The following is a 14,419-nucleotide window of genomic DNA, read 5'->3' as shown; positions in this document are numbered from 1 at the left end:
TTAGAGGATGAGCTGCTGCCTGTGGGTGGGGAGGAGACCTCGTGGCGTGTGGTGTTAGTGGCCTCCCACACGGCCACTGCGGTCCACAGGGAGAGATGGCCGAGGCTGACCCCTCCCAGTGTGGGATCCCGCTGGTCTTGCTTACGGTGCGGCGCCTGTCAACCCCTGCAGTCGCCTGTCAACCCCTGCAGTCGTAACCATGGAAAATGCTTGACTGTGAAGTAAATTCCAAACTCTTTAGCAAGCTATTTAGGGCCTCCCATAGTCCAGCCCCAACCTGCCTTTCTCCCAGCAAGTAGGTATTGATCTGAAGATCAGCCAGGCTCCGGCGTCCCGGCAGTCTCCAACAGGACCTCGCTCTCCGCCTGCTCAGGGGTAGTCATCCCCCGCAGCCAGAAGTCCCGTTTCTCTTGCTGCCCTCTGCCTTTGTTTCTCCTAAGTGCCTCTTGTACGGAGTCAGGCACCCACATAGTGCGGTGGGGATTGGAATGGCAGTTCTCTGGGCCTCTTTCTAGACCCAGCTAGAATGACCCCTCTTCACCCTTTCCACGTTGGATGTGATTTGGAGCCTGAGATCTGACACTGTGGCCTGTTCCCAGAAGTGTTGTTTGTTGATGTGGTTTCTTCCCTCAGAGACCAAGGGACTTGTTTTTGGTGGTCGTGGTGGCTTTTGAATTTTCTACCATGTGTGATGGAGGGCTTGGAAAATGGGGGTGGGGGGCAGGCGGTGGGAGCCCTGCCGTTTGCCTTAAGCATTTGACTGTTGTTGGACTTACTGTCAGTGCTGCTTGAAAATAGTTGGCAGTCAAGACAGAATTAAACGCACCAGTCTGATTCCTAATTCTTTTTTTAAAAAAGATTTATTTATTTATGTATATAAGAACTGGGGTACAGGCCAGAGGTGTGGGGAGGTGAGAGGATTCACCAGAGACAGAGTGGGGAAACACATTGCTGCGGGGAGCAGCAGGTGGGATAGGAGAGATCTGCTGTGTCATGCACGTCAGCTCCCTGGCTGGGGACCAAACTTACGCTTCAATGGCTATGGACAGCTTTCTAGTGCTGTTGCACCACCAGGGAGAACCCTGATTTCTAATTCGAAGTAGACACTAGGTGGCGGATGCTGACATTACCTGGCGTTTCCCTAGTACCCTGAGACAAAGTCTGGAACAGGTTGCCAGCCAATCTTCCTGTGCCAGTATGCTGTACAGTCAGCCTGCTCTGTGGGGTGCTGTGAGCCCAGGCCACCATGAACCGGGACCCCAGTCTCCCCACAGCACCTGCTTCAAAGGAGCAGTGCAGCCATGGCTTTTGAATAACAGATTACCTGTTTATTTTTGAGATGTTGGGGAATTCTCAGGTGTGTCCAGACAGTAGCATCGTGACACTGCAGGAGGCTGGGCTGGGGTTCCCTGCAGAACCCCCAGGGCCTTGGGAGGCTTCCAAAGCAGCCTCAGCTGCTCCCCTCACTTTTTTGGGCCTGCTTTTACCTGGCACTCTTCTTCTTAATGGTTAGTGCCTCTGGGCCTCTGGGCCTCACCTGAAGGCAGGTGCTACACTAGGTATGCTCTCTGCCCAGGGCCCTGTTACATGATCCTGTGAGCTCACCTGGGACAGAATGCAACTTTCCATTCTCCTCCCTCCTCCTCTTAGTAGTGAGCACGTCAACAAGGGAGGCCTTTCGAGTCTTCTTAGGAAGGAGTGTCCCCCTCCCCCGTTACGCGGAGCTGGGGGGTCTGTGGAAGATTCTGCATCACTGGGGCCCTTTCTGTATGTTGCGTGTCCTTCTAGAGCTGGAGGGGACTTGCCCAGGTGTGCCTGAGGGGCAGGCAGGCCAGAGACTAGGCTTCCTGACTTCTGGGTCTAGTACTCGTTTCCATCCTGTCCTGGAGCGTGAACAGCACTCACACCAGCTGTGGCGTAACCTCACAAGAGCCAGAGCCTTACCCCATGTGCAAGGCTACTTGCCACCCCGATCCCCGGGGGCCTTGTCTTCCAGGCTGCTCCCTGCTGAAGCTCTGCTTGGGCTGCCCAGCGGCCTTTGGGGTGCCTGGGGCTCATCTAGGCACCACATCTTCCTAGGCCCATTGTTGGCCTACTGCAGTGTTTTCCCAAGTGTATTCTGCAAGGTACAACTAGTAATTAACAAAGACAAGGCTCCCATGGCCTAAGACAGCTTGTTAAATATTGTAGTGCAGCAGGCTGCTTTCCTGAAGGACTTCCCAGGGCCTTTAATATGCTAATATGCATTATGAATTTTTAAGAGGGGAACATTAAATGGGAATTATAAGGACTGTAGAGCCTATTATGTGGCCCAGAGCAGAAAGCCTGGATGGAAAGGCTGCTTGTAAAATTCTTTTTTTGGTCTTGTGTTTTCTAATTTCAGTCCTCTGTGCATCCAAGTTCAGCCATTTTCTTCTCTTTACCTCCCCCTTACTTAACAAGTAAATTGTGGTAAATATATAACACCAGTTGACCCTCTTAAGTGAGTTCAGTGATGTTTGTAGTCCACATTTTTGTGCCCCCCCCCATCACCCTGTCCAGCCACAGGACTCTTTTTTGTTTCTGTAGAATCAAAACTGTCCCCATTAAACAGCTCCCCTTCCCTTCCCCCACCTTGGCACCTTCTACTTTCTGTTCTGTGGTTTTGACCACTCCAAGTACCTCTCATTTAAATGGAGTCATACACACTTGTCTTTCTGCTTGTCTTATTTCACTCAGTGTCATCACCCCAAGGTTCACCCACATGGTAGTTTGTGTGTCAGAATTCCCTTCCTTTTGAAGGCTGAATAATATTCCACTGTGGGGTTTGTGGGGCACACCTACTGCTTGTGCCTATCATCTGCCCAAGGATGTGTGTGTTGCTTCCAGTCACCCCCTTTTTCTCCTCCTTTGGACCAGGAGCTTCTAAGGCAGAGTCACTGAGAAAGAGCCTAGTATCTCTCTGACCCCCTCCTCTGCCTCACTTCCTAGCTGCCTGCTTTAGCTGTTCTCGCCCACTGAGTGGTGGTGGTGGGGACATTCCCAGGAGTGTCTTGATGTATATCTTTCACCCAAGTTTCTCCTTTAAGCCCCTTATCCTGTTCTTCTGTCTCCCCCCCCCCCATATTTTCCTCTGTATCCTGGTGCTCAATCCCACGTGAGTGCTCCCTGCAGGCAGCTTGAAGAGGATTTGGCCCAAAGCATGGTTGCTGTGGCCTTTGTAAACCCAGATGGTTGCTGGGCTACCTGCATCTTTCCCAAGCTGTCAGTAAGTGGGGACCCCTTGAGCTGATTCTCCTCTGAGCCACCTGAGGTGTCCTTTGGTTTTCCATAGCAGCTGGGTACATTTGGGGTTAGTAACAGTTACTCTGATGGCCTCATCCCTTGGTTTAAAAAGGGGGAGGTAAGAAATCCCTTTGTTTGCGTGGGCCAGCGGAGGAGTGGGTTTGTAAAGACAGTGTGCCTGCCCGGCTGGCACAGATGAAGCATGGCTGGCAGGGTGTGGCCATTGTTGGTGGCTGGGTGGGAGGGTGGGGGCCAATCCTCACCCCACAGTTGAGGGAGTGGCTCCAGGTCCCAGCGCTGGGATTCTGACGCTGCAGCCTGCTTAGCTGACTCTGAAGCCCTGGCGCCTGGTGGGCACCCCTTCCTGCTCCAAGGTACCCACAGTCGCCTCCCTTACTGCTAGGCTGCCGGTTATTAGTGAGTGCCGGGGCTGGCAGTGGCATTATTTCGAGTTTCTCCAAAATGAGTGGTGATCACAATCATCTGGGGAGTTGAAAAATGAATTTTGAATGAATCTGTGCTGGACTGATGCCTGGATCGGTATTTTTAAACATTTCCCAGGTGATTCTGAGAAGCAGCCACGGGTGTGCTCCTCTCCTTATTTTGCAGCCGAGGACACTGGGGACCAGAGAGAGGGGCTGCCGCAGCCCAGCCCACCAGGCCCCGTGGAGCCAGTATTTGGCGCCGAACCCAGGCTCAGAAGCTGCTCTCAGCTCCTTGCTGTGTGTTTTCTCCCATGGCCACCGCTGTTTGCATGGCTCTTTGGCTTCTCCCCGAGGAAGGCCTTTAATGGGGAGGAGGCAGAAACAGCCCCGCAGTTCCCCAAGATGGGACTTCCCCTGGGAAGGGACGGGCTGCCTAGGCGAGGCCCCAGGGGCAGCTGCCTCTGCTCTGCTTGTGGCCCTGCAGCTCACACGCTGGGCTTGAGCAATACAGCAGAATGTGGACTTTTTATAGGGAAAGATCGAGATTAAGTGTGTGAGAGGGCCAGGTCTCTACAGAAAGCCTGTTCTTATTAGTGGGGGTGAGTAGGGGGCAGAAAGCAACCTTCATCCCTGCTGGTGTCCTCAGTTCCCTGAATGTGTCCACCCGTCTGTCTGTCCGTTCATCCATCCATGTATCCATCCATGCATCCATCCATCCAACTATCCATCCGTTCATCCATCCATCCAACCGTCCATCTGTCCATCCATCCACTCAGTATTTTCTTGGTCCCCCCTTTGTGAGCTGGACACCATTCTGGGAGGTGTCCGCTGTGAGTAAGATGATTTCCCCACCTCCCAGAGCGAGCCTTCTGCAGTTATATACTGGAGCCGGAATACCCAGACTCTTGATGAGCTCTTCGTGGTTTTCAGTAGTGACAGCAATAGGCGTGGGGTGTCTCATTTATTCACCCAGCCATTCTCTCAAAGGAGGAAAGTGAAGTTGAAGGTGACCATCTTGCCCAGGGTCACAGCTCAGGTGGGGAGCTGCTCTCGGAGCTGGGCGCTGGACCCTCTCCTGTGCACTGCCTGCCAGTGCTCTGGCTTTCCAGCAAGGCCATAAGAAAAACGGGCATAGTGAAAAATTTGACTTGCTCGAAAACTTGCACGCTCTCGATTATCAAACGAGCATGTGGTGCTGCAGGAACTTTGCTGTCTCTGAGCAAGTAGCTGTGCTCCTCCAGAGTGAGCCTCTCTGTGTCTCCCACTTTGCATGGTCCCCAGCAGGGCTAAGAGGGCTGTTCCTGGCACCACCCAGGCTCCTTCTGGGTAGGTGTATCAACCATCCTTCACTATTAAGCTCCTGCAAATCGCTTCTGAAAATGAAGGGTTACAATAGAAAACAATTAAAACTACAGGGACACTCGGCCCGTCTGTTCACGCTGGGGGGTCCTCTGGGAATGTGGAACCCAGCTGTCCAGTGGCACCTCTGTCGAGGCCCAGGATACTTTCACCGGTGATAGAGGGGAAAAGCAGTGAGCTATTCTGCCAAGTACTAACCAGGCCCGACCCTGCTTAGCTTCCGAGAACAGACGAGATCGGGCGCGTTCAGGGTGGTATGGCCGTAGGCACAGTGAGCTATTCTATCAGTCAGGTGAAATTTAAAGAAGTTTTTTCATTAGAGGTAGTGTTTGTTTTGTTTTAAGCATTAAAATTGTCCTTTGTAGAATTGATAATTGTCGCAGAGAGTGATGGCGATTTGTTTATATTGCTGCTGTTTTATGTCCTTTCTTGGTAAAATAAAAAGCTGGCGAAGATGTACTCGTTGTCTTTGTGGTGTTACTGGCTGGTGAATGCCAACATCTCTTGATTGAAAAGTTACTCGCATCTAAAAAATGCCTCCCCAGCAATGTCTAGACTAAGGTTAGATCATAGTTGGAGCCCATGTGGGAACCGTGGCCTATAACGTGGGCACAGGGAACCCCCTCCTCTAGTGTCTAATGGATGAGAGGTGCAGAAAATGGGTGTTTCCCTCGAGAAGAAAAGAGTATATATAAGAAATTCAAAACAAGGCCATTAATATTTTTTAGAGATTTATTTATTTATGCATACAGAACTGGGGGTATAGGCCAGAGGTGCAGGGGCGGTGAGAGGATTCACCAGAGACAGAGTGGGGAGCAGAACAAGTCGACTGATGAAGTACACTGCTGAGGGGAGCAGTGGGTGGGTCAGGAGAGGTCTGCTGTGCCATGTGGTCACCTCCGGGTTGGGGATCGAACTCATGCTGAAGTGGCTTTAGTTCCTTAGTGCTGTGCTTTAACCCGCTGCGCCACCAGGGACTGTCCCAACCATTAATAAAGACATTTAGAGGGGGGTGAGGGCTGGACTATTCTGGGGAGACTTCTTAGCAGGGGCAGAACAGGAGCTTCTGGGTCATGGAGATTTTGGATGAATGAGGACAGAAGACATCACCACTGATCTGGAAGCCATAGGGCAACAGTGCTGCTGACATGTCACTAGGTGACTTTATTAAGGGCCTTGATGTGTTACAATACTGTTGTTTTTAGGTGAAGAGTCCAAGGCCCAGAGAGGTTAAGGGATTCATCAAAGGTCACACAGCTTGCCAGTGGCAAGGCAGGTCTTCTTGCTTCAAATCTGCCCTCTCCACCCCTTCCCCTCCTTGCCTTTGTGTGCATAATGAAGTGAGGTGACTATGAGTATTTTGGGGCACAACAGGGAGGGGAATACTCCAGGAGAGAGAGAGGAAAGGTTTTTCTTAAGAGTTCCTGTGGCACAGTACAAATCAACTGTTTTCTAGCCCCCCACCCCCGTCTTTCCCTCCTTACCATCCTTGCTAACTCTCATTCTTTTCTTGTTTTCTCGCCTCCAAGACACGAATGCAGAGCTTGAATCCAGATCCCAAGGCCCAGTACACAAGTATCTACGGAGCCCTCAAGAAAATCATGCAGACTGAAGGCTTCTGGAGGCCCTTGCGGGGCCTCAACGTGATGATGATGGGCGCCGGGCCGGCCCACGCCATGTATTTTGCCTGCTATGAAAACATGAAAAGGACTTTAAATGCCGTTTTCCACCATCAAGGAAACAGCCACCTAGCCAATGGTATTTTGAAAGCGTTTGTCTGGAGTTAAAAAGTTCTCTCCTTCAACAGACCTTTCCCCAGGGTTCTCTTCCCTGTGACCCAGCAGCCTGATGCCTCATCTCCGCCACGCTTCCTTATGAATAAAGAACTCTATAGAGTCGTGTGTGCCCACACACCAAGCACACGCGTGCACACACACACACGCACACACACAGAGTCCTATCTCCGGTTCCCTCCTTTGTTTTCTGAAGCCTGGGGAAAGTCGGTGACAGAGGTGTTTCAGTTTTCATTGTGGTGTGGGTTTTTCATTTTGTTTTTTAAACATTCCCAAGCCATTAATGCTCAGATCTAGGAAAAGGAAAACCCTGAATAGAAACAAAACTTTTGAAGGCTGGATTCCAAAAAAAGTTTGATCTGGACAACTTCTTTGAGACTATTTAAAAACTGGTTCAACAGGTCTCTACAACGTCAAGATCTAACTAAGCTTTAAAAGGTCAAGAAGTTTTATGGCTGACAAAAGGATTTGCTGCAGCGCAGATGGCCTTTCCCACCTTAAGCTTCTGGGGGCTGGGAATTGCACCCCCTTTCTGTTCTGAGTTGTATTCCTGCGAGCAAGGGCTGAAGTAGTTTTCTTTTGTTGCCACGAGGGGAGGCGGGAGGGGCCTGCATTGGGGGGCAGCCCTTACGCAGGCCTGTGTCACTGGTTCCAGGGTGGTTTTTGCCTGTCATGTGTGGGTTTGACTGTTGGTTGTCTTTGAGGATGAATGGGACTGTGGGCAGCAGCATAATGGGCACTTACTTCCACCAGATTTATCTACCAGCAGAGCTAGATGTGAGCAGCTCTAACGTTCCCTTTCTGTTCTCAGACTCGAGAGTGCCCGGCCATCCAAAAGCCTTGGTGACAGCTGCCCCTTGGCTGGCTAGCAGGCCTTGTTTTACTTTTTAAAAACTGGCCCCTGATTGCATTGATTGAGATGGCCATGTAGACCCATTCTCTAATGCCACCCGGAGTCTGGCCTTGGGGGGAGGGCCCCCTTTTTGCTGACATCGCCTTATGTAATGGTTTTGCTTGATCACTAAACCTCTCAAAGGGGGTTTGACCGAACCCAGTTTATGCCCAGTTCTGCCCAGGGCTGTCACTGCTTTGTTTTGAGTGCCCGGTGCTTTTGGACCTTTGGATAAATGTGTGAGAGAAGGGGCCTGTATGCATTTCTAAAGCCTCCTCCGGTGTCCCTCAGAGGTTAGTTTAATAATGGGCACTGTCACCTGCAGAGGGAAAACAAGCAAAGCCAAAAGCAAAATTCCAGGTCTGATTCGGCCTTTTGAAGATCCAGGTTCTGGAACTCAGGCAGGATGAGACCCTCAGGGGTCCACCCGCTCTGAGACAAGCGTAGTTTGCAGACGAACCGTGGACATGACATACACGTAGCTCATCCTCAGCCTTCCTCTGCCCTGGCCCATTTTCTTAAAAACTGCCTCAATTTTGCTAGGGGTTTTCTTAAAGATTTCACCCCTTGCTGTGCACAGGACCTCATCCCCTTCGATTGGATTGTTTCAGCTTACCGGCAGAGGGAGCTGATTTGTAGACAAAGACCAGGGACTAGAGAGAATTAAATCTATACAGTGGAAAAAGCCATAAGGTGTGTTTTCCGAGCATCATCGTTAGCAAGTCTAACCTTTTCCCAGGGTTGTCTACGGGCAAGAGAGTGAGGTTTCTGCAAGATTCCAATGTGGATAACTCTGCCAGTGTTACCTACCCCCCCCCCATGTTATCTAATATTTCCATGATCACGTGAGGCTTTTCGGAGTCAATGCTTACCTGGGAGGAGTTAGTAGTCAACTTTCATTTTTAGAAAACTATATCCAGGGTTCCATCTGGTTTTAGGTTCCAGGAGCTTCCTGTGATCATCCCATCCCAGAAGGTAATTTTCTGGAGTTTGTTTTGCAGGGATAGCTGGGAGTATGGCCACCCTGCTCCACGATGCGGTAATGAATCCGGCAGAAGGTAATGTTTCATGGTCCCAGGGAGTGGCAATCGGGATGTACCAAGGGGCAGGAGGAGAGGTGGCTGGGTGCGTGGGGGGCACTGACAGTCGGACAGGTGACTCCTGGCTCCCAGAACAAGCAGAAGTCTTTACCACATTGCTAGAGGCCTGGAGAAGAAGCACGGGCATTTGAACTGCATGATTCCTGGATCTCCAACAGTGAGGTCCCATGTAATGGCAGCGCTCCTGGGAGCATGTTAGAAATGCTGATCTGTAGGTCCCCCCCAAGGTCGAAATCTCTGGGACAGGGATGGGGGCTGTCCATGAGCTTGTCTGGCGACTCTTGCACTCTTTTCACAGTGCTCTAAGACCTGTGCTCCTGCACACACAGACCCACAGTCTGGTGTGCACATAAACCCACCTTTCTCTAGCCCTTGTTGATCTTCATCGGCCCAAATTAGGGGAACCCATCAAAGACCATTTATTAGGGCTTAGTTCCCTTTGCTTTTTTAAAACGTGAGTTTATTGTGGGAAATTTCAAACATACGCAAACATGGAGGGAATAGTCTTTGGAACCTCCATGTAGCCATCACTGCACTGCAGAGATTCACACTTGATCACATTTTCTTCTGCCTTCTCCTTTTCCTTTTGACCTGAGAACATTGTAGAATAATTCCTAGCTGAGCTGACTTGAGTTCTGTCAGCGTTTTCTATGTCCTGGTGTCCTTAGGTGACTCCGTCTAATAGGGAGGACCTATATAGCTCTGGGGATACCCTCAGCCGGGGATCTTTATGTGAATTTGGGGTCTTTATGTGAGTTTGGGGACTCTACCTCCCGCCCTGCCTGCAAATGGTCCTTGCAGAAGGAGACTTGGAGTAAACATTGCAGCATTTTAGTTTGAGTCTTTTAAAGTTTCTTATTCTCAGCTGTTTCCCATAGCCCCACAGACTAGGGGCTTGTGACAGGGACTTGTTCTGACATTTAAGGATGTGAGGTGTCAGATTGGGAGGTGGGGCTTTCTTTTGGTGGGGAGGGGTTCATGCAGACACCTGATTGGTGAACAGTTACCATAATATAAGAAAATAGGAGAGTCCATTCTGTTCTCTGTATTGTACTGATTGAAGGACTTCATTTCTTTAAAAGTAGCACATATCTGGCAATGCATGTCAGTTTAAACTCTCTGTCGGACCTTAGTTGACCCCCATTTGCCTCAAGTCCTTTAAATCATCAGTTACTTTTGTGTCAGCAGAGCAAGGGTCTTCATTGGAGTTCATCATTGAACTTGGACTGACAATTCCAGTGTCTCTTCCAAGAGCACTGTGACTCTGGCGCTAAAAACACTCAGAATCACAGGTCACTGGAAATAGGGGACAGAACACTGTGCTGGGAACAGCGGGGCAGAGGGGCTGGGGGCAGGATTAGCCTGGCGTCCACTACTGCCCGGTGCAACCAGCATCTGGGGCATCAGATCAGTAAACCTGAAGTGGCTGCCTGGTTCCTGGCTTACGAGCCGCCTTAAACAAGATAAACTTCATGAACTAGCCGCCTTCCTGGCCGTGAGTCCTGAGCCACGTTCTTGCCAGGATGCCTGGAGCTGGCCCTCCGTGGCTTCTCAGGCGGGGCTGTGTGTGTGCTGGCTCTTTGTGACGTGTTACCAGTGTGTCTAAACTCGCTTGTTTCTCTTTATGGCTTGGCTTCCTATTTCACTCCGACCCGGGGTGGGGCCAAACCCAACCAACTGCCCGTCTGGCCTGGCCTGCCTGCGGACAACAGTTGTGAAGCAGCGCTTACAGATGTACAACTCGCCACACCCGTCGGCCCTCAGCTGCATCTGGACAGTCTGGAGGACCGAGGGCCTGGGAGCCTTCTACCGGAGCTACACCACGCAGCTGACCATGAACATCCCCTTCCAGTCCATCCACTTCATCACCTACGAGTTCCTGCAGGAGCAAGTCAACCCTCATCGAGTCTACAACCCTCAATCCCACATCATCTCAGGCGGGCTGGCTGGGGCCCTGGCCGCAGCCGTCACCACCCCACTGGACGTCTGTAAAACCCTTCTGAATACGCAGGAGAACGTTGCCCTCAACATGGCCAACATCAGCGGCCGGCTGTCGGGCATGGCCAATGCTTTCCGGATGGTGTATCAACTCAACGGCCTGGCCGGCTACTTCAAGGGCATGCAGGCCCGTGTCATTTACCAGATGCCCTCCACTGCCATCTCCTGGTCTGTCTATGAGTTTTTCAAGTACTTCCTTACCAAGCGCGAGCTGGAAAATCGAACTCCATACTAAGGGAGCAGGCTGTGGGCAGTGATTCCGGAAACTTTGGTTTTCGAAAGGCTTCCCCTGCTTGCTTCCATACTGCAGCCCTCACACCAAGAGGAAGGCAGCTGAGGCGTGTTTGTAGGGTGGGCCTTGGCTCCCGACGCCCAGGAGAGAGGGGGACAGGGCAGCCGCTCCCCAGAAGGCCGTCCGCAGGCACATCCGAGGTGGCGGCAGGTGGGGAAGAACTTTGGAAAGGGAGCGAGAAATTGCTTTTTCTCTTCCTCCCCTAAGAGGAGTGTAGCTTTTCTGCTTCATTGGAACAGTTTCCTCCCTAGAATCATAGATCACGTGGGAGGACGGAAAATGTGCAGTGACTGAAAACATTAAAGAAAAAAAAAAGTATGTATATAAAAGTTCCAGTACACAGTATAAAATAGATGGATAATGTTTATCCTTTATTTTTCTACATAGAAGTTTTTGGATTTGCGTGTGTGACTGTGTGTGTGTACAACTAAGTGTTACAGCTGGAAATCGAAAGCTGGTTTTTAGAAAAAGATGCAGAGGGCTGAATGCTGCCACAGGGTAGGTACTGAGGCGCCGAAGAAATCACCTGCTGAGCACGGCCTAAAAGCGTGTTGAGCCTCCGCTGGAAGTTTGACTTGAATGTAAAATAATAAAGTTTATATTTTGATTTTCTCTTTTCATGGGGGACCAAAAGGTACGTTGAAAAAAAAAAAATTCTAGCCACTTTTTTTCACTTGTTTGGTCTTACCTTCTTGTGCCTTTCCCCTTATGCTCCTAAAAATCCCAGGACCATCTGCCCAGCGCAGTTTCTCTTGCTGTATGTCAGCCACATGCCGGTGGCAAGGTCACCTGCTGGGCCGTTTTCTCCCCTTGTGAGTGACAGGAGTACGGGCGCCCAGAGCCAGCACTTACAAACCCTGGGATGCCAGTGGCCAGTGTGGGCCGCTCACGGGCCAGTCGTCGGGATGATCCCAACCTTGATCTAGGACTTCATTCTTCACTGGCCTTTCAGTGCGGGCAATTCGGGTATTCTTGACTATATCGACTAAATCTTTTGACCTCCTGTTTTCCTGTTCAGTTTTAGGGATTTAAAAAACAAAACAAAACAGGTAACCCTGCCCGCCATTAATTCCTTTCAGAGCCCTAACACACACAGCAGTAGGAACCAGGTGCTGGAGCCAGCCTGGCTGCTAAGCCAAGGTCCTCAGGCACCAGGTGCCTCTCCAGTGCCACCCTCGGCCTTGCTTGGTCTGCTGAGGATGGAGGGCTGAGCTGCCTCTTCTCTGGATTCGTGTGTTGGACCTAGATTGCCACTAAGAAAACGCAAGCCGTTCCGCTGGCCTCACCCTTCAACTGATTCCCACACTCCTCTTCAAGAGAAGACCGGATGGCTTCAGTTTCCTCTTAGAGCCTTTTGAAATGAGCAGGAAGCGTGTGCGTGTTTTCATTTTGGAAGGCCTGGTCCGGACCTTGGCCTTGACCAAGATCAACGTCCTGCAGCTCACTGAGGCGTACACTGGGTTCTTGGATGCCGTTACTTCCTGGGAAGAACTCAGGTGGCTTTGGACAGTTCTCATCCTGGACCCTGAAGCTGTGCTTTCTGGTCAGAGACAGTTTCTACGAGCACCCCATGAGTGGGCCCCTGCTTCAGAGATGGGTTCACATCCACTGGTACCTCACTATGGGATGCAAAGAGCCCGTGGAGATCATGCACTGTGCAAACTGTTTACATCTCTTAATGTGCCTACCTTACTGTTAAATTCTGTGAGTGGAGAGAAATAGTAGATCAAATTCTGAAAAAAAGCGAGTCACCCCTTTTTATCCACTTACAATATATCACACTGCTTGAGATGTTCCTTATAGCACTATTTTTTTCCTCTGGTATTTAGAAAAACTGTTCACCTCTCTAGGAAGGTTCCTTGAGGAGGGACAGCAGATGGAAAGGTGGGAAGTGATTCGGAGAGTCACTTGGCTCTTTCGGAAAGGCTGGGATCAGCCACGAATGCCTTCCCTCTGGGTCATCCTGAGTTGAATGAGCCGTGTTACTGAGAAAGCTCTGAAAGTTGTGAAGCACTAAACTATAAGTGGTCCTTCGTTTTGTGGGAAATGACTTTCCCTGGCCCTGAACTCCAGTCTCTCTGCTGTTGCTCCATACAGATTGCAGCCCAGTTGCAAAGTTCTGGTCAGCAAAATGTTCTCCTTGCTCTCCATGCCAGTAATACCAGCCTGATGCAGTCACGGCATGGGTGTGGCATCTGCCGCCAGGCAGAGCAATTGGCATATGAGCCTCACACGTGACCTGGAGCGCATGTTTGCACACGTGTGAGCTCAGACCACTATTTGAGATGCAGCCACTTATACATCAGTTTTACTTTACCTCTTTGTTTTCCTTTTTGACTTTTTGCTTGTGTGCTTATTTATTTTTCTTAGAAATGATTTTTTCCCAAATAGGATAAATCTTCAACCTGTGCCTATTTTTTCTGAACTTTGGATTGAATCCAGCCATTTCTCTGGACTACATGAGTGTGTGTGTTTTAATGCTGGTGTCTTATTCCAAACGTTTCCCTCCAAAGTCCCCCTTTAACACATTATGCCAAGAAAGTTTTATTTATCTTTATTTAAGGAAGTTGTGCCTGTTAAATGCAAGTGTATTGCTGCTTCCTGCCCGCAAGACGCACAATGTATGTTATCAGGGTGAGTAAGTCTGGTTTCTTAAATACCTCTAATGAATATCATTGTTTCCACCTCTCCTTTGTTGCCAGCTCTTTGAAGAAGGGGAGAAATGTGTATTTATGTGTGGGGATGTTTCTGATATGCTGCTACAGTTGTGACATGAGCTACAGAAAATAAAGCCTTGATCTCTGAAGTGTTGTAATTCTTTGCAGGGAGCATATAACTAAGAGGTCATGGACAGAAGTTAACTGATTCACAGGCTTTTTACCTATTCTAGTCACTCTTTCAGGACCAGGACCCGTGGCCTTGGTGGAAAGTGATCTTCCAGCCTCTTAAGAAAATGGTAGCAAATTCCCTTCTGGCTAGCCCTGAACCGTCCATGTTACCACCGAGGGCAGGCCCAATGGAGCCTCCTGCTGGCTTTGCTCACCATGCTTACCACGCTGGGAGGCTTGGGAATGGGAGAGTAACAGGCTGTACGTAAGTGGTATTCACAGTCTTAGGGCCTGATAGGTTGTGTCCTCTTATTCACGTCACACACACATACACACACACAGAGGGGAAGTTCTGGCTCACTAAACATGGAAGGCCCAGAGAGTCCCTTTCAAGCTCAAGCCTGAGAACTAAACCTATTGGGAAGGTGGGAGTGGGGATGAGGGTCCTGGTTTCCTTTGGGAAGTCAG

The 14,419-nt window shown here is 50.2% G+C and overlaps 1 protein-coding gene across 2 annotated transcripts in view; it reads left to right on the top strand.

Moving 5' to 3' along the window:
- The window catches only part of SLC25A37 (solute carrier family 25 (mitochondrial iron transporter), member 37), a 35,583-nt gene extending 21,654 nt beyond the window's left edge, over nt 1-13,929 (top strand). For both annotated transcript variants that reach the window (XM_004685394.2, XM_012726954.1), the window contains exons 2-4: nt 6,578-6,806; nt 8,735-8,791; nt 10,546-13,929. In XM_004685394.2, the coding sequence (XP_004685451.1) occupies nt 6,578-6,806; nt 8,735-8,791; nt 10,546-11,066 (807 nt within the window). In that variant the 3' untranslated portion in view covers nt 11,067-13,929. The remainder of the gene's footprint in view (nt 1-6,577; nt 6,807-8,734; nt 8,792-10,545) is intronic.
- Nucleotides 13,930-14,419: the final 490 nt, after the last annotated feature.

The sequence above is a fragment of the Condylura cristata genome, unplaced genomic scaffold (genome assembly GCF_000260355.1).
Source record: "Condylura cristata isolate star-nosed mole 26May11 unplaced genomic scaffold, ConCri1.0 scaffold00018, whole genome shotgun sequence".
Classification (NCBI taxonomy): Eukaryota; Metazoa; Chordata; class Mammalia; order Eulipotyphla; family Talpidae; genus Condylura; species Condylura cristata.
The sequence above is the reverse complement of the archived record's forward strand: the minus strand, read 5'-3'. Positions and strand labels throughout refer to the sequence as shown.